The 19,939-nt window shown below is 50.7% G+C and overlaps 1 protein-coding gene across 2 annotated transcripts; it reads right to left on the bottom strand.

The window, feature by feature from the left end:
• Positions 1-1,214: 1,214 nt before the first annotated feature.
• LOC103706396 (pentatricopeptide repeat-containing protein At1g71210, mitochondrial) lies at positions 1,215-10,543 on the bottom strand. Of its 2 annotated transcripts, none has more exons than XM_008790482.4 (2): positions 7,465-10,543; positions 1,215-1,852 (listed from the first exon to the last, which is right to left on the bottom strand). In XM_008790482.4, exon 1 carries the CDS (start codon positions 10,302-10,304, stop codon positions 7,554-7,556), a length of 2,751 nt encoding a protein of 916 aa, XP_008788704.2. In that variant the 5' UTR covers positions 10,305-10,543; the 3' UTR covers positions 1,215-1,852; positions 7,465-7,553. The 2 variants fall into 2 exon arrangements, with proteins under 2 accessions (XP_008788704.2, XP_008788703.2); XM_008790481.4 differs by lacking the exon at positions 1,215-1,852 and adding an exon at positions 1,962-2,336 and having other exon boundaries at positions 7,465-10,541.
• Positions 10,544-19,939: the final 9,396 nt, after the last annotated feature.

Genomic DNA, 19,939 nt, shown 5'->3' with positions numbered 1-19,939 from the left:
TTTATATTTATTTTTATACTTTCATGAAATATTGTTTTTGCACAAATGCTCCTGATCTTCTAACACCATTAATAAAAACCATATTTATTTTAATTAAAAATAAAATAAAATTTTGAAATTACTTTTTTATTTTCTATTGCTATCGTCTTATTTTTTGCACATCTATCTTAAGAATATTTTAGTTATTTTAATTTAAAATCGTTGATTTTTTTAATTGCGTTAGATAACGTAGCAATATATGCAAAAAGAAGAATAAAAATAAGGGTAGAATTGTAAAATAAGTGTTTTACGGAGATATAAAAATTCGATATTTAGAAGAATATTTATTTCTTTTTTTTGTTCTTTGCTCGAGGCATGATTTAGCATGTGCGATGCACAGTTTTCTTTTTGAGTGTCAAATGGTGTTGAGTAGCATCTTTCTTGGTTTCTTTGATTGACCTTGACTTGCTTGTAAGGAAGATAACTATTCTGGACGGGTTTAGTATGTTCTTCTCATCTTTACAGTAATTTGTAAATTCTAATATGATTCGGTTATCATTTATATGTGGTGCATCTGAGCCAGTAAATGAAATTATTTTGTCAAAATAAAAATGATTTATTTGGCAAAATGAGAACATCTACGGTAGTAGGGAAGGCCAATAGCCTACAGATTACATATTGTTGATGCCACATTGCATCGAGTGGTGAATTTTTCTGTCAATGTTGTATTGGTGGAGCTTTTTCTTGCCATTTAATTTGTGGGGAAAACAGTCACGGAGTTGCAATTTGATTTATTAACTAGAGCAACTTAATTTGATTGAAACCAAAGACCTTCGAATAAAGGAGAGAACCAACTGCTCACTTGTCCAATGAAAAGTAAATCGGTGGTTATCATATTGGATCAAAGAGGTGTGTGGATAGCTTTCAAATAATAATCGAGTTTGAGGACTCGTGCAGAGTGAGAATCATGGTTTTCAGCAGCTTAATGAATATTTAAGAATTCCAAAAGCTTAAGAACTGCTGGTCCGCTTTCACTTGCATGTTGAGGATTAATCTGAAAAAATCTGAAGCTGTACGGATTTTTCTCTTACAATCAGATTATCAAACTTACAAAATTTTATAATTGATAATCTAATTATAACGTCCGTTTAAGGGCTGTAACGAAAATGATTGCGTGCTATCATATGCCATCAAAAGAGTTGCTGATTTGGTAAAAAAAAATTTAATATTCATCATGCCAAAAATTCTGATCCTACTCAGGTTTCTCATTTTTATCTTGAGCTTCAATTTAGGGCTACAAATTGAAGGGCAGAATAAAAATAATAAATCCCCCCAAATTCAGAATTTTTGGTATAATTGATCCAAGAAAAAGAAAAATATGCATCCATGATAAGGAGAGCATTTACTTAATATGAAGGATTTTAAAAACAGGAGCAGCTTTACTTTATCTGCAGTACATGATAACTTCTGTAAAAGGATAGATTTTAGGTGTCAGCCATAGCCCTCGGACAAAATACAAAATATTGCAGGTCTTCATCTAAGGAAGACAACCATGGAAAAGTCCATTACAGGTCATCTGCCCCCATTATTCAGTGATTTCATTTATTTGTAGCTGACGACCAAGAGTCACAATAGTCCATTTGGAGCTATCTGCCTCTGTTCTTCAGTGATTCCATTTAGGCTCTAGCTGAAGCTCCCATGCAACACAACTAGATACAGGCATCTGACTCGAGTTCAGAGTATTGCAAATTCATATAATATTTCAGAGACTTAAGGTGAAAAAGTTGGAAATTTGACTCCAGCGCTTTGGAAGCTTTTTGGAAGCTGATGCAGCACTGGGCAGTGGGCATCATGCAATTACTTCAGGTAAAATCTGGAAGCAGGATCATATATTATAACAGTAGAAATCTGGAAGAAAAGAACTCTCACAAAGGCGAACGTTCACTAAGGAGACTATGTCAAAAAGAGCTCTGCAAAATGGATAGCTTGAAACACAAAATAAACTTTTGATTGATAAGAAAAAGGGAGTAATCAATATTGACCTGGTTCCTATATTATTACATGAAAATTGAATTATTGTACATCAAATAATCAACAGAGAAGGCCAAAAATTTTGGGATGAGCAATTGTTATGCTGCTCTCAGTGTATGGTGTAAGTGCAACTAAAATTGCCAATTAAATTACATATGCAGAATAAACAAGCCCCAAGTTCTGACTAATTCCATCTCCCTGCAGCTTCTCTGATGCATCTAGCTAACCGTATATCCCGAAAAATTCAAGCTTTCCGGACTGGTGAATAGGGTCAGATCTATCGAGTCAAAATCAACCCAGCAAATATTTATTCTTCGAAAGAGTACCTGACATTCATCCAACCAAGAAGACATTTTTAACCAACGAGATACGAGTACCTTGAAATCATTGTCATGCAATTTGATTTGAAATTATAATTTCAAGAATAAAATTAATCAAACACATGATTCCGCTCCCATTTGTAATACCTTTTTTTAGGGGTAAAATTGACAAACAAGGATATTGGAGTTTCTGTATTTGAAGAACCTAAAAATAGATTTTCGCCATGTCTTTTAAAGAAACAGTTAGTGTTCTTGGTTTTTTTTCGGCAGTGGGTTAAGAACAAAACTAACTTAAAGGATAGTCTCTTTCACTTCTGTAAACAGATAAGAAAGGGATATATTCTAAACACAACGAATCCACTTACCTGTGCTTTTACAATTACAGTGAACATTTAGTCTCCCACATTTTTTCCCTTGCATCCTCATTAATCTATTAAACCTTGCCACTTCCATACTCACCATATAGTCTACACGATTCCCACTTCTCTGGCAAGCCAATGTCATGTCATGTTGCTGCCTCTTGTTATTCTTATTGCCCTAAATTGTGACAGTAGAAATGTAGAATAGAACAAAATGTGTTTTAGAAAACAGACTTGACAATAAATCTTGGCTTTTCTGAGTGGCTAGCATCTTTTATCAATCTTGGGTGTTGACATTGTGATATTTCTAGACATAAGTAGCAATTGCAAAGTTATCATCCCTCTTCCTAAGTCCCAAAGGCATGCATCAATCACACGACATCGGAAATACTTTACCACTTTTATCCCCTTGGCTCTCAGTTAAAATCTCTTCCTTTTTTCTCCATTTGCCGTTATAACAGATCAAAGATGATGAAGATTTACAAAAGGGTATTTGTGGCAACAGTTTGGTTCAAGGCTCGTTGTCATTTGCACTTTTACTAAAATTACATTTATTGTACTGTAATTTAGCTCTACTGATTTTAGACTCAATGGCCTCCATGAATCTATTTTAACATCTCCTCAAAACAAGGTTAGCTCATTTGCGAAGGACATACACCACGGCACCTTTTATGGAGTTGCTTAATAACAAGTATAAAGTGGTGAAAATGTAGGGTTGACCTTTAGTGTAAGCCACCATGAGAGGAAATTCATCTGCCCAGGCATAGTTACTGTAAATGCTTATCATACCCTTGTACTTAAAACAACTCCAAGATACCTTCCACGTGCACCTCCTTAACACCCTTTAATTCTCTCATGGCACCTTCAAGTCAACATAACCATTTGTGCAATTATCTTCCGTCTCTATAGTTCTCCATTACATGGCCAAGGTTCCACTTTTTCATCTTTTTCTCTTTTCCAGGAAGAAAGGTGTGACACAAAACATAACAGTCGGCATACAACAGATCACATAAAGCTCCACAAAAACTATCCAGGAGAAGCAGATAAACCCGATTTAAACAGCCAAACTGGTTCATCTCGCAGAGGATGCAAGTGATCAACACCAAATTGTTGGGCTTAACAAAACCTTTAGCATCATTGATAAGGGGATAAGGATGCCTGTCAGCAAAATCGGCATCCAACCAGTCAATGACAACTTTAGAATCTCCTGTCCATAACGTTGCAGGGTGAAAGTTGGTCATAACTGCTTCAATATCCTCCCAATCAGCTTTTATCTCAATAGAGATAGTTGATGCTCCAATTGTTCAATGGAATTGAACAGGAAGAAAAAAGAAATTTAGGCAGATTTCGTGGAAAGAATGAGATAGAAAATGATACAATGTTCTCTTTTTTGCTCTGATAGGAAAAAATGGTGTAAATGTGATAGAATCTCATACCCCATAAGCTTTTGTTTTCCTTTTTTTCCTTCTTTTTTTTTCCAAGAAAAAAAGATAAAGTGGGTCTAGTCTAGCATAGTGATGGTGGTTTTGGTAGAGGATGGTCAAGGGTGGAACAAAAGGTCGCAAGTGGCAGAAACTAAGATGAAGAGCAAGGTAGCAATGTATGGTGATGCTAATGGTGGTGGTGACGTGGTGAGCATAAAGAGGATGAAGAGAACATGATCAAAGCCTCCAAACATTTTTTTTTAATCTTGTGCTTGAGAACAGGAAAGGGAGTTGACTTTTTTTAAAACTATTGAGAACTTGCAGAGTTTTCAGACCATATTCCCCACAAGCAAACAATAGATTTTTTTTTAATTACTACTAAAAAGTCTTCCCGTTACTTCTTCAGCAAAACAAGCAAATCCTAAGTAAAAAAAAAGTGTACTAATGGCCCTCCTAGCATGATGTCAATTTTTTTTGAAAAATAAGTGTCATTTTTTTTCAAAAAATCTATGCCAGCTCTCACAAAATTTTGACATGTGGATTATGATTTCAGTTCCAAAATAATTGATGAAATTTCAAATGCCACCTTGATTTTTAAATATGGTTACCAGAAAAGCTTCCTCAATCATCCGACACTTTTCATGTTCATGAGATCCCATCCATAAATTAGTTAACCAGACCAGAACAGTTTCATCCATGATTACCAAATATCTAGTTTGGTTACATTAGGCTTTCATGTCATTCTTAAATATGTAGCTACACATTTATCCTTAGGGAGTAGCAGTGTATATGCCTTCCCCTCGATCTTAGTTCCTAGCAAATTCTAAAACTAATTTTTCTTATCCACACTTGCAAAAATCATCTAATCTCCAGTCAAAAGAATCTAATTTTGTATTAATGTCTCTCATCTTAGCTAATTTTGTATAGTTTTTTGCTTGTCATTTTTTGATCTTGACTTATTATAAAGATAAGCATTCCCAACTATCTTGTAGCTTCCAAAGTGTTCTGCACAATTTGTTCTCTGTGCGCGCTTGGTTGTCACATATTATAGCTCATCTCTCTCTAGAAATATATGCATGTCTACACAGACAGAGTTGGCCTGTGCTTTTCTAAGAGGACAACATAAGCCCCTTTTATATGTTTAACCATTGGACTAAAAAGCGTGACAATTGCATTCTTCTACTAACCTGATCCAGCTCCCCTGTCCAAGCACCTTTGGATGCATGATTGACCTATGTCCACGCTACCACCCTCAGCTCTAAGGGCCTACTAAACTATTTGGGGATGGAATTGTCAAGGTTAGTGGTGAGTGGAGATGGGAGGTTAAAGGAGGGGAAGGGATGGACAGGGATGGTGAAGGAGGGACACTAAAGGAGGGTGGTGGAGGATGAGGCAATGGAAAGGGGAGAATGACAGAGAAAGGAGAAGATCAAGAAGAGAGAGACTGTGTAGAAAGGAAGGTAGCAAGGGGGATTGGGGAAAATGGGGGCAGTAAGAGAGAAGAGAAGGGCATGGCAGAGAGGGGACGGGACAGGGAGGAAGGGCAACAAAAAAGAACACAGTTTCAGATAACATTGATATGATCATCTCCCAGTCCTACAGTAAAAAACTTATAAGGAGACTTACTCTCTTCTTGAAAGAAGCATAAGCCAACTGATATGTATATGAAATTGCATGCACATATGCAGAATGTGCACCAGAGTATGCTTTTGTTTGTGCATGCATTTGTGTATGGTGTGGACAACATTGGCAACTCTTTTCATATTGTCATGTCCCGTTACAATATTTGATGAACTTCTGGACCAATTTTCCTTTTGCAATAGGGTATCCTTAAAGGTTGTTATACATTTCCCTCTTAATTACAACATCTATGTGTTTGACATCTTATGGTTTGCACCTCTTTTCTTACTCATCATATCCAAATCTAAAATTATAGCCTAAGTTGTGGGGTCAAGCATCTATTACAACTTTTACTACTGATTTTTTATTTTTCTTCGTAGGAGAAAATACATGACATTATAGCTTATTCACCCTTGAAGCAACCAAAACACTCACCTGTCCCCTATAATATGTATTTGCTAGTACAGCATATTCCAGAGTAAACCAGTAGCAAAATCACCCTTTGCATCCCTATCTCCAAACCCTTGTTTACCAATGTATACTATTATATGCTATCATGCTCTAGCAATTCCTACATGACCATGAAGCCACCAACTATAAGCTTCTTCCTTCCTCTAGAATGTCTTAGATTGATTCATCCATCTCCACTAAAAACTACTTTTTTTCCTTTCATCCTGTTTGTAATTCATATGCTCTGATAAAGTTTCTCCTTCCATATTGCAAACTCAAAAAATATCATTCATTAGGTGACCTACTTCAATCTATTACTTAATCACTTATGTCATCATCCATTAACATCCCTAAACTATTTCTTATATCATCACATCCTAAATATAAGCTTACATCTATTGTCCATCTCTATTTTCCTCTTTCCTACAGCTTTGTCTTAAGCATACCACTCTTGTCCTCTTGGTATCCAACAGTTTGTTTTTGCCCTTCTTATCGAATTCTAGAATTCCAAATGGCAAGCTGTATCTTCTTTTTCTAAGACAAGCCTTTAACTGCCCTTAACCCATCTAATGAGAGTAGTCTCATTATCTTGTCATTACTATTGTTGTCAATGCAATTCGTTGCTTATAAGAGATGCCTAGAAAAAATCTTCCAAAATCTTCCTCTTTTGACACAGTTTTCAGTTGCACACAATGTTATCTCTTGTCATCATGGCATCCAATAGTTTGCCATTTTTTTTCTAGTTGAATATATATGCAATTAAGCATATTTAACCTTCAAGGTGCTCCTTATATTACAACTCAATTGAGTCTATCTACCCTCCAACCGCATAAATCAATCAGGTGCATCTCATGGTAATTATGGAACTTAAATACTCACCAACCCTAAGCAAACACCTCCTTCCTCCTAACAGAGTTTAATATTATAACAGAACCATATATCTCCTTTAGTTGATAAAAAAAACAGTTTTATGAGCAAGAGGTATTCTAATATGAGGCTATCAAGTAAATATTTAACTTTGAACCTATCATGCAATGAATGTTTGGCCCATCCCATATGCACAAAGGTCGTACGCATCTTCACAGTCAAACTTATCATGCCAAGCATTAACCTTTCTATACAGCAATTATAAGAATTTTAATATTAGATGACTACTGACCAGGAATAAAGATCAATAACAATATTTAACTAATAACCAATAATCCAAAAATAGTAACTATAATAGACTGGAAAATGAAGCATATAAAAAAGCAAGCAATCATAGTCTGAGACCAAGGTTACCTGCTTCAGCTGCGAGAGGAATCACCAAAGCATAATCGATTGCAAGAAACATGAGAGTGCACATCAATCACCAGAACAATTATTGCTTGCTAAGATGTATTGTTGTATATCCTAATTGTGTACCAAGTTGGATGAAACCCATGTCGGTACATTGCGTCCATCCATCTCTCAGCCTCCTTTCTTTTACCATGCTTGCAGAAACCATGCACTATAATGTCGAAACTGAAACGGTTTGGCTCATATCCCTTCTTGGATATCCTTTGAAACAAATCACATGCGTAGTCCATCCTCCCTGCCATACTCAAGCCCCTCAACAACATATTGTACGTATAAATATCGACGGGAAAGAACCTTTCGACCAATTCTTCCATCTTGTCCATGTTCTCTCTCATTCTGATTCCACCTGAAAATGCAGCAATAAGATTGCCAAGCATTATCTGTCCTGCTCCTTTTGTTTCTTCGCTCATTCCCCCTGCCTTGACTTCTGAATTCCTATTTCTTGACCGAACCCAAGCCCGCAGAAGCTCCTGACTCTTCAAAGTATGCAACAAAAGCACATTGCATATAAATGCAGAAACTGGGCGACCTGTTTCACTAAAATCCTCAAGAACCTTTACTGCAACATCATAATCCTTGGCAGAGCACAATTGGAGCACAAGCTCCTCATAACACTGGAGACTTGGGATCAAACCCTTGTCCCTCACCTCCCTCCAGAACACCATTGCCTGCTCTGGCATCCCAGCTTCACAGAGACCAGATATAAATGTGTTGTACAATTTGTTGCTTGGCTCCTTTTTCTCGCGCAGATAGTAGAAGAAGCTTAGAGCATCGCCGATGCGTTTGCTCTTCAGGTAGCTCTGAAGAAGGAGAACTTTGGTCTCTATTTGGGGTTCGATGCCTGCATTCACCATCCTATTATAGATCTCCCTTGCCATCTCGGGCTTCTTGGCATGTCCAGCCCCGATGATGAAGTAGTTGTAACACGTCCGTGGGTCCAGTTCATTCCGTTCCAACTGCTTGTTTAGCAGCTCAAGAACCTCATCGAATTTTCCCATTTCGCATAAGCAGCAAACAACATCACGGTAAAGACTCCGAGTTGGAGAGTGACCGATCTCTTGCATCTCAATAATGAGCCCGGGAAGAACATCTACCCTCCTCAACACAATGAATGCCCGAATCATATTGACATAAGTAGATCTGTACCGAACCAGACCAGTGCTCTCTTTGCCCACCATTTGGGGCACCAAGCAAGCCTCTTCAACATCACCAGCCTTGCACAGGGCTGAGATGTACCTGGCAAAAACAACAGTGGCGGGCTTCACGTCCCTCTGGAGAGCACTATCGAGCAGCTTGCGCATCTTATCAAGCTTCCCTTCCCTCATGAGCATGCTGGCGATAATGCTAAATGTCTGCTGCCCAGGGAAGTAGCCATGCTGCATGGATTCCTCCAAGACCTGGCACACTCTGTCGATGCTCCCCTCCTGGCACAGAGCAATGATCAAATGGTTGTAAACCTGATCGGTAGGGTTTATTCCAAGATCCATCCTTGAGTTGTAGAGCTGGACAGCAACGTCCACCAACCCAGCCTTGCAGAAGAAGCAGAGTGCGGCATTCATCGTGGCCCGGTCTGGCGGGATCCCTTCCTCCATCATTTCCACAAGCACGTCGTAGACAGCCCCAAGCCGGTTTTCCCTCAGAAGCCGGGTCACGAGCTGACTATAGTGGATGGTCTCCGGGGTGTAGTCCTCGGAGGCCCTCTTGCTCCCCAAGAATTCCAAAGCCGCGTCAAGCCTCCCGGCGGCCAAGAGGTCGGCGACCCACGCGCCATAGGCCTCGGCAGAGCCAAACTCGTCCACCAGCCGGCCGGCAGCATCGAAGCGGCCGTTGCGGCAGAGAGCACGGACGAGGGTGCCGACCATCCGGCCGGCGGCGGCGCGATAGTCGGAAAGGCTTGAGCTTTCGAGCTCACGGAGGTAGGCTTCGGCGTCGTCGAGGCGGCCCTGGAAGCAGAGGCTCTTCATCTTGATGCAGGCGGTGACGGGGCCGAAGAGGCCGCGGGCGGCGACGTGGGCGAGGACGGAGTCGGCGAAGTCGAAGATGGAGGCCTCGACGAGGGAGTTGAGGAGGACGTGGTAGGAGAAGGCGTCGAGGTCGAGGCCCTGGAAGCGCATGCGGGCGAGGAGCTGGAGTGCGAGCTCGGGCTTGCCGGCGACGGCGTAGCCGACGACGAGGGTCTCGTGGAAGCGCGGGTGGGGGGCGGCGGCGGCGCGGTTCGCGGCGAGGAGGAAGGGGTGGCAGGAGGAGGGGGAGAAGAGGCGGAGCCAGTCGAGGACGACGGAGACGAGGCGGGCGCGGGAGAGGAGGCGGAAGACGGCGTGGTAGGCGGCGCGGGAGTGGCGGTAGCCGGGCTGGCGGCCAGACCAGTCAAAGAAGCGGAGCCGGAGGAGGAGGAGCGGGGCGGAGGGCGGGGCGGCGACGGGGTGGGGGCGGTGACGGAGGGTCTGGAGCACGAGGGACTCGGAGAGGGGGATGCGGAGTCGGTGGAGTGCGGCGTCAAGTGAGGACTCGTCGGGGGCGCCAACGAGGGCGGCGTAGATGCGATCGAGCGGCGAGAGGGGGTCGGCGCCGAGGCGGAACCAGTCTTTCACAGAGGCGGCAATCAGGGAGGAATCGAAGCTAGGGTTAGGGTCAGAGCTTGGATTGGAATCCAGAAAGGGGGAGAAGGGGAGAGGGGCGGCGGAGGTCGAGAAGCGGAGGAGGAGAGGGATAGATCTAAAGGTGAATATTTTGAAGAGATTTTTAGATGGGGAAGGTTTGAAGAGGAAGAAGAGAGGGAGCATGGCTGGAATGGAACCCTAGCATTTGATTCCAGCCTCTTCCTCTTGCTTCTTTGGCCGTTTGAGGCCGCGCCGCCGGGGCCTGGGCTCCTTCCTCAGTCTCGTTCTCTTCCACTGCTTGGCAATTCTGGATGGGCGGCGGAAACTCGAGGGCAAACGTAGCGCGGCTTGACTTTGGACCGGCCTCGACACGGTCACAGACTCACAGTGCTGGAAGCATGAGGAGGACCGAACCGGGTGCACCCATGATGGGTTTGTAACAGGACTCTCTTAAGCCTAAACTATTGAAAAAGGAGGGGGAAAAAATCCCAGACTTATTCTAAATTTTTTTATTGGTAGATTGGTTCTCCGAATAATTTTGTATATTATACAGAAGTTTTTTGATTTATTTACAAATTATTCTGAATAGTATAATATTATAAGAATATAATAATATTATACTATTAAAATATAATTATCATAATTGTTACGGGGGAACTAAGCCGCCATGCTCCACGTGACCGGCACGCGCGCCCATGAAGACTACGACTGTCTTTTGATCCAGCAATCCGACCCCGAGTCGGACATCTTCGGCTCCACAGCCCGACCTCGAGTCGGCTGCCCTTCGATCCAGCAGTCCGGCCCCGAGTCGGACATCTTCGGCTTCGCAGCCCGACCCCGAGTCGGCTGCCCCTTAATCTAGCAATCCGACCCCAAGTCGGATATCCTCAGCACCGCAGCCCGACCCCGAGTCGGCTGCCCCCCGATCCAGCACTCCGACCCCGAGTCGGAGATCTCTTGATAACGACAGGCTGCTTCCCAGAGGCACGCCGAGGCCTCCTGCTCCACTACTCCCTGCAACGGCTGTATCCGATGCTGTTCCACGATCTCCTGTATCAGCCGTACAAAGCGGAACTCCACTACGCCCTGTCATGGCCGTACCCAGCGCTGCTCCACGACGCCCTGTAACGGCCATGTCAGTGGCCACTCCATCGCGCCCCACGATGACAAACCCCCCTGAGAGACCCCCCAGCCAGGTATATATGCGGCTGGGGGGAGAAGGGGGGGTAAGCAATATCTTCCAGAGCACTCTCTTGCTTGCTATTATTATCTCTCCTTCTCCTCCAATCTCCTCTGACTTGATCGTCGGAGGGCCCCCACTACCCCAGTGGTGGTGCGAGGCTTGCTTGCAGGTTTCCCGGTGGAAGGTGGAGCACAATCAACATCAACCAAGGCAGCTCAGACGGAATCCCGTTCACGCCGCTGTGCCAATCGTTCTCGGTTTGGACCACCAGCAACAGTTGGCGCTAGAGGAAGGGCCTGATCTCAGAGCGATCGTAATGGCACGGCGAGGTGGTCGTGGAGCTTCCAATGCCTCCGGTCGCGGGGCCTCTCGCGCCTCCGGCCGGGAGGCCGCTGCGTCTCCAACACATTCTCAGCAACACTCCACCATTCCACCCCCCATTCAGATGGTCGAAGCCGCTCAGTTCGACCAGTTAGCCCAGCAGGTTCGCACCCTCGCGGAGGCAGTGCAGAACCTGCAGGGTGTGATGTCTCGAGCGCCACAGCGGGCCCAGGAGCCGCTGCCCCCCGAGCGCTCACCTGTCTTCCTCAACCCGCGCTCCTTCCTCTCCCATGGGGAGGAGCGCCGGCGCGAGGAAGGTTCTCGAGCACGGTCCATTCTGCCAGGACCTTCTCATCGAAGCTGCGCGGGGTACGAGAGGCGGACCCGGGCGCGTTCTCAGACCCCCCAGTCCTCGAGGGGCCCGCACTCCAGTCGGTCCCCCTCGCGCCGCTCCTTGTCTCCCACCCACCGGTCGCGCTCCCTGGACCGGCGGGTGGACGATCTCCACAGACAACTCCAGGTCCTGAAGGGCCACTCCAAAGATCTCTTCGCCGACTTGGAGATTTCCTCCCAACCGGCGCTCGCCTCGAGGATCCTGCGGACCCCAAATCCGCCGGGATTCAAAATGCCGGCGATCGAGCCCTATGACGGGGCGGCGGACCCGCAGGATCACGTGGAGAGTTTCAGGACTCTTATGCTCCTCCATGGAGCATCAGATCCTCTCCTCTGCAAGGCCTTCCCGGCGACCCTCCGTGGCCCAGCCAGGGCGTGGTTCGCCGGCCTGGAGGCTGACTCTATCCAGTCCTTTGACCAGTTCACTCGCCTCTTCATCAGCCATTTCGCCGTCAGTAGCCGGCGGCGATTGGTTTCCGACTCCCTCTTTGATGTCCGGCAAAACGAGGGAGAAAGCCTGCGGGATTACCTTACCCGCTTCAACAAGGCTACATTGGAGGTCCGGAACCTGAGCCAGGAGGTGGCTCTCTCAGCCATGCGCCAGAGAGAAGGTCCACGATCCATGGCAGCTTGAACAGCTCCGGCTTGGCAAACTCCATCGCACCTGCACCTGTATTTATAGCCAAGCTGCAGCCCCCCGGTCGTTCCGATGCGGGTGGCTCCCATAAATGCGGACGCATTGAATCCGGAGCCGTTCTGGCTCTCGAGGCGTATCTTCCCGCGATTTCCTAAGCGTCATTCTCCTTAATCGCATTCTTTGTGCAGGACACTCCGGATGGCACGTACCCCTAGGTCCACATATCTCCGCTCGCGCCCAGGCCGCATCCGTCTCGAAGAACGCGCGCATCGCGGCCGCTTAACTGACACTCCTCGCAAGCAGCAACTGGCGATCCGATTTCCCAGGTAACGCATCAATTAGCGTTTAATGCCCTTCTGGTGTTCCCCAGGCAACGCTTGGAGAAGAGGAGAAACACGATCGCAGCTGGCCACGGAGAAACCCCGTCGGGCTGCAAGCGACAGGCGCATGGCCAACGAGCGGAATTTCTCGAGGCACGGCCCTCGGATGCCAGGCTAACCCGATGATCATCCCGGGAGCAGACTAGCCTGAAGCCCCGACCGGTCGCCTCGGCTTGCGCCAGCCTTGGCCGACCAACGAGCGGAATCTCCCAAGGCCCGGCCCTCGGATGCCAGGCTAACCCGATGGTCATCCCGGGAGCAGACTAGCCTGAAGCCCCGACCGGTCGCCTTGGCTTGCGTCAGCCTTGGCCGACCAACGAGCGGAATCTCCCGAGGCTCGGCCCTCGGATGCCAGGCTAACCCGATGATCATCCCGGGAGCAGACTAGCCTGAAGCCCCGACCGGTCGCCTCGGCTTGCGCCAGCCTTGGCCGACCAACGAGCGGAATCTCCCGAGGCCCGGCCCTCGGATGCCAGGCTAACCCGATAGTCATCCCGGGAGCAGACTAGCCTGAAGCCCCGACCGGTCGCCTTGGCTTGCGCCAGCCTTGGCCGACCAACGAGCGGAATCTCCCGAGGCTCGGCCCTCGGATGCCAGGCTAACCCGATGATCATCCCGGGAGCAGACTAGCCTGAAGCCCCGACCGGTCGCCTCGGCTTGCGCCAGCCTTGGCCGACCAACGAGCGGAATCTCCCGAGGCCCGGCCCTCGGATGCCAGGCTAACCCGATGGTCATCCCGGGAGCAGACTAGCCTGAAGCCCCGACCGGTCGCCTTGGCTTGCGCCAGCCTTGGCCGACCAACGAGCGGAATCTCCCGAGGCTCGGCCCTCGGATGCCAGGCTAACCCGATGATCATCCCGGGAGCAGACTAGCCTGAAGCCCCGACCGGTCGCCTTGGCTTGCGCCAGCCTTGGCCGACCAACGAGCGGAATCTCCCGAGGCCCGGCCCTCGGATGCCAGGCTAACCCGATGATCATCCCGGGAGCAGACTAGCCTGAAGCCCCGACCGGTCGCCTTGGCTTGCGCCAGCCTTGGCCGACTAACGAGCGAAATCTCCCGAGGCTCGGCCCTCGGATGCCAGGCTAACCCGAAGACCATCCCGGGACCAGACTAGCCTGAAGCCCCGACCGGTCGCCTCGGCTTGCGCCAGCCTTGGCCGACCAACGAGCGGAATCTCCCGAGGCCCGGCCCTCGGATGCCAGGCTAACCCGATGGTCATCCCGGGAGCAGACTAGCCTGAAGCCCCGACCGGTCGCCTTGGCTTGCGCCAGCCTTGGCCGACCAACGAGCGGAATCTCCCGAGGCTCGGCCCTCGGATGCCAGGCTAATCCGATGATCATCCCGGGAGCAGACTAGCCTGAAGCCCCGACCGGTCGCCTCGGCTTGCGCCAGCCTTGGCCGACCAACGAGCGGAATCTCCCGAGGCCCGGCCCTCGGATGCCAGGCTAACCCGATGGTCATCCCGGGAGCAGACTAGCCTGAAGCCCCGACCGGTCGCCTTGGCTTGCGCCAGCCTTGGCCGACCAACGAGCGGAATCTCCCGAGGCTCGGCCCTCGGATGCCAGGCTAACCCGATGATCATCCCGGGAGCAGACTAGCCTGAAGCCCCGACCGGTCGCCTCGGCTTGCGCCAGCCTTGGCCGACCAACGAGCGGAATCTCCCGAGGCCCGGCCCTCGGATGCCAGGCTAACCCGATGGTCATCCCGGGAGCAGACTAGCCTGAAGCCCCGACCGGTCGCCTTGGCTTGCGCCAGCCTTGGCCGACCAACGAGCGGAATCTCCCGAGGCTCGGCCCTCGGATGCCAGGCTAACCCGATGATCATCCCGGGAGCAGACTAGCCTGAAGCCCCGACCGGTCGCCTTGGCTTGCGCCAGCCTTGGCCGACCAACGAGCGGAATCTCCCGAGGCCCGGCCCTCGGATGCCAGGCTAACCCGATGATCATCCCGGGAGCAGACTAGCCTGAAGCCCCGACCGGTCGCCTTGGCTTGCGCCAGCCTTGGCCGACCAACGAGCGGAATCTCCCGAGGCTCGGCCCTCGGATGCCAGGCTAACCCGATGACCATCCCGGGACCAGACTAGCCTGAAGCCCCGACCGGTCGCCTCGGCTTGCGCCAGCCTTGGCCGACCAACGAGCGGAATTTCCTGAGGCCTAACCCTCGGATGCCTGGCTTAGTGCCGGAAGAATTTCCTGAGGCCTAACCCTCGGATGCCTGGCTTAGTGCCGGAAGAATTTCCTGAGGCCTAACCCTCGGATGCCTGGCTTAGTGCCGGAAGAATTTCCTGAGGCCTAACCCTCGGATGGGCTTAGTGCCAGGAGAATTTCCTGAGGCCTAACCCTCGGATGCCTGGCTTAGTGCCGGAAGAATTTCCTGAGGCCTAACCCTCGGATGCCTGGCTTAGTGCCGGAAGAATTTTCTGAGGCCTAACCCTCGGATGCCTGGCTTAGTGCCGGAAGGATTTCCTGAGGCCTAACCCTCGGATGCCTGGCTTAGTGCCGGAAGAATTTCCTGAGGCCTAACCCTCGGATGCCTGGCTTAGTGCCGGAAGAATTTCCTGAGGCCTAACCCTCGGATGCCTGGCTTAGTGCCGGAAGAATTTCCTGAGGCCTAACCCTCGGATGCCTGGCTTAGTGCCGGAAGAATTTCCTGAGGCCTAACCCTCGGATGCCTGGCTTAGTGCCGGAAGGATTTCCTGAGGCCTAACCCTCGGATGCCTGGCTTAGTGCCGGAAGGATTTCCTGAGGCCTAACCCTCGGATGCCTGGCTTAGTGCCGGAAGAATTTTCTGAGGCCTAACCCTCGGATGCCTGGCTTAGTGCCGGAAGAATTTTCTGAGGCCTAACCCTCGGATGCCTGGCTTAGTGCCGGAAGAATTTCCTGAGGCCTAACCCTCGGATGCCTGGCTTAGTGCCGGAAGAATTTCCTGAGGCCTAACCCTCGGATGCCTGGCTTAGTGCCGGAAGAATTTCCTGAGGCCTAACCCTCGGACGCCTGGCTTAGCGCCGGAAGAATTTCCTGAGGCCTAACCCTCGGACGCCTGGCTTAGTGCCGGAAGAATTTCCTGAGGCCTAACCCTCGGATGCCTGGCTTAGGGCCGGAAGAACTTCGAGAGTCAGGAGTCGGCAAGACGCTGCCAAGAGTTAAAAAGAAAAAAAAAGAGGAGGACGAAAGCGAGATGAAGAAACATTCGACTTGTATTAATTTTCATTGTTTCAGGGCCAAGGCCCATACAATTTGGCAAAACGCCGACATACAAAAAAAAGAGGACAACGAAAGGTACAAGAGGTCAGCTTGGAGGAACCCCCGGGTCGGGAGCGTCGGGCTCGTCCGCAGGGGGTAGGGAGGCGGTAGGAGAATCAGCAGGCGGTGGCGCCGGAGAGGAGTCGAGAAGGGAAATCCCACTCAGGTCAACTTCGGGGTACTTAGCCGACACCCTTGCCAGGCCCTCCTCGAAGCCTAAGATGAAGGATTCGGACCCCGCGTCCGACGCGTCACGGACGAACTCGTCAGACTGACGATAGGCCCGTACCGCCTCCGACATATCACGGGTGAACTCGGCGGACTGACGATAAGCCTGTACCGCCTGGCGCCCGATCTCCGCACTCTTCTCGGCCAGCGCCGCCTCTGCTCGCTCCGTAATCTGAGCCTTAGCCTCCAAGACCTTCGCCACAATCCGGTCTTCAGCCTCGGAGGAGACCCTCAGCAGATTAGCCTGAGCCTCCTTATGCTTCGCCTCGGCAGCAGTGCGAGCGGCCTCAGCTTCCTCCAGGTGCGAACGGAGCTCTTGGTCGTTCGCGCGGGACCTCTCCAAGGCTGACTCCAATTCGCCCAGTTTGGCTTCAAGAGACCGGGTTCGGTTGCGGGCGCTGTCGGCAGACCGCTGAGCCTTCTCCCACCTCTCTCGATAGTCCGCGACCTTCCGGGACTGCTTTTCAGCTCGTTCCTCCGCCTTCTTAACCCTGCTTTCGAGGCCCGAGGCGATTTTGAGTTGCTCCCGAGCTTCCAACAGTTGCTTCTCGAGGGCGGCGAAGCCGAGTGCCCGCTCTTCGGCCTCCCGGAGCCTCGCCTCGAGGTCCCCGGTCGTCCTGCCCGCCACAGCCTGGCCTCCCTCTTCCACTGCTTTCAGTCGGTCCTCGGCCTTCGCCAGAAGCCCCGCCTGTTCCTTGTAGCACTCCTCTAGACGGATCATGTACTGGGCGAGCTAAGAGATAGGAAAAGTGAGGGCGTCAGGCGGAGAACAACAGAGCTAATAAATGGTGAAAAGCGGCCAGAAGAACACTCACCGACATGAGACAGACGCAGCTGGCAGCCCCGACGTCAGAGACCCCCAACTCCCGGACCCGCCGACGGTCCTTCTCCAGCAGCACTGTTTCGATGAGGTTTCGGGCGCCATCGGTAGTGAAGGCCGACCCCGATTTCTCCCCGGAGCCGGATGGTGGTTCTGCAGCCTTACCCTTATCCATCGCCTGGGGAAGAGTCCTGCTGATTGTGCTCGGGGCGGGGGTCACTCCAGGAATTGATAGGGCCCCGCTCGGCCGGGGCCTCGGCGCGTCCCTCCTCGAATCATCAGGAGCCGGCTGAGTCGAAGGCCGGGCCGGGGACCGATCACGTCCGACCCGTCCGTCTCGAGCGGGCTCGGATGATACCTCCGGAATAGCGGCAGTCTCACCACCGGAGGGCTGATACAGCGTCAGCTGCCGGTCCGTGCCCACGGCGTCTCCCTGATCGGTGGGCCCGGACTCGTCGGTCGGCGTCGGAGGCACCTCCTTGCGGGACTTCTTCGCCGGCGGGGCCCCGCTCGGAGGAGCTCGTTTCCTCCTCCGGACCGCTTCCAGTAGGGACGACCTACCAACAGCCGGTCCCTTGTCCGACCGCATGACGTCGTCAATCTCTGCAACAAGAACGAGATGGTCGAGGGCTGAGAAACCGAAGGAAAGAACGAGACGAAAGAGGAGAAAAGAGTCAAAAAAGAAATGGTGGCGGGCTCACGGTCGGTGGGGACCGAGCTCAGACCGACATTCACCAAGGTATCCTCGGAAATAAGGCGGGCCACCGGGGGGAGCTGGCCCTCGGCAACCAACCCCTTCAAGGCGGCCAAGCCATCGGATTCCTCCCTCGACAGTCTCGATAGGCCGATCGGGAACTTCATCGGCGTCTCCCAGGTCGCCCTGATTTCCCAAGAGGGATCTACGTCGATGAAGAAGAAACGCTCCTTCCAGCCGTGAATGGAGGAAGGAGCCTCTTTGACGAGGCCGCACCCTCGCCGCGCCGCAAAGCACCACCACCCTTTGTCCTGGGGGTGGCCACTCAGGCTGTAGAACTCCCAAAAAACATTCAGAGTGGCGGGAATCTCGTGCATGCGGCAGAGAACCTGGAAGACCGTCAGGGCACGCCACGAGTTCGGCACCAGTTGCGTCGGCGCAACTCTTAAACCCCGGAGTACCTGCACGACTAAGTCCGAAGGGGGAAAGCGGAACCCGGCCTGGAGAATGCCCTCATTGATGGCGATCTTCCCTGGAGGAGGATGGGACATCCTCTCCTCAGGCCCCGGGAGCGTAACGTTGCAGGCCTCGGGAAGGTGGTACCGAGCCACGAGTTTGTCTAAGTCTTCAGCGACCAGCTCCGACTTAATGTGGTCTGCTCTCACTTCGCCCATTCCTAATGGCCAATAAACCTACGGTCAGGACGGAGACAAGAAGGGGGGAAAGACCGGAACGACTGGGGTACACTAGTACAAAAGGAGAAAGTATGGAGAGCCCTAAGTAGAAGAATGGGGTAACTCACCGGAAGAGAAGGAAGAACGGCTCCGAGAGCGTCAAAGGAGAAGCAAGCGAACAGTCCGACGGCAACAACGGCAGCGCAAAGGGGAAACTCGAAAATGTCTGTAAAGAGGAAGACGGACGGGGGAGGGCCCCCGGTTAAATAGGCGGAAAGGCGGGTGATGCCTCGATGACGCCAGAGGACGCCTGGCCGCCGAAGGGTCGCTCGCGCCCCAAAGGCGAATCGACACCATTAAGGAAGGATGTCCGCCGAAATCCTCAGATTGCCAGGTCAGCAACAACCGCCATACGCCATAAAGAAGGCGGGGAGCTCGAAGCGCGCGCGCCTCTCCGAGGGATGGCGGCAATCTCGAAGCATCACTCCCTTCACCCGTTCCCCTTCTGGTTCCAGGCTCGGAAGTGGGGGGCTACTGTTACGGGGGAACTAAGCCGCCATGCTCCACGTGACCGGCACGCGCGCCCATGAAGACTACGACTGTCCTTTGATCCAGCAATCCGACCCCGAGTCGGACATCTTCGGCTCCACAGCCCGACCTCGAGTCGGCTGCCCTTCGATCCAGCAGTCCGGCCCCGAGTCGGACATCTTCGGCTTCGCAGCCCGACCCCGAGTCGGCTGCCCCTTAATCTAGCAATCCGACCCCAAGTCGGATATCCTCAGCACCGCAGCCCGACCCCGAGTCGGCTGCCCCCCGATCCAGCACTCCGACCCCGAGTCGAAGATCTCTTGATAACGACAGGCTGCTTCCCAGAGGCACGCCGAGGCCTCCTGCTCCACTACTCCCTGCAACGGCTGTATCCGATGCTGTTCCACGATCTCCTGTATCAGCCGTACAAAGCGGAACTCCACTACGCCCTGTCATGGCCGTACCCAGCGCTGCTCCACGACGCCCTGTAACGGCCATGTCAGTGGCCACTCCATCGCGCCCCACGATGACAAACCCCCCTGAGAGACCCCCCAGCCAGGTATATATGCGGCTGGGGGGAGAAGGGGGGGTAAGCAATATCTTCCAGAGCACTCTCTTGCTTGCTATTATTATCTCTCCTTCTCCTCCAATCTCCTCTGACTTGATCGTCGGAGGGCCCCCACTACCCCAGTGGTGGTGCGAGGCTTGCTTGCAGGTTT

Source organism: Phoenix dactylifera, chromosome 17 (assembly GCF_009389715.1).
Source record: "Phoenix dactylifera cultivar Barhee BC4 chromosome 17, palm_55x_up_171113_PBpolish2nd_filt_p, whole genome shotgun sequence".
NCBI lineage: Eukaryota > Viridiplantae > Streptophyta > Magnoliopsida > Arecales > Arecaceae > Phoenix > Phoenix dactylifera.
The sequence above is the reverse complement of the archived record's forward strand: the minus strand, read 5'-3'. Positions and strand labels throughout refer to the sequence as shown.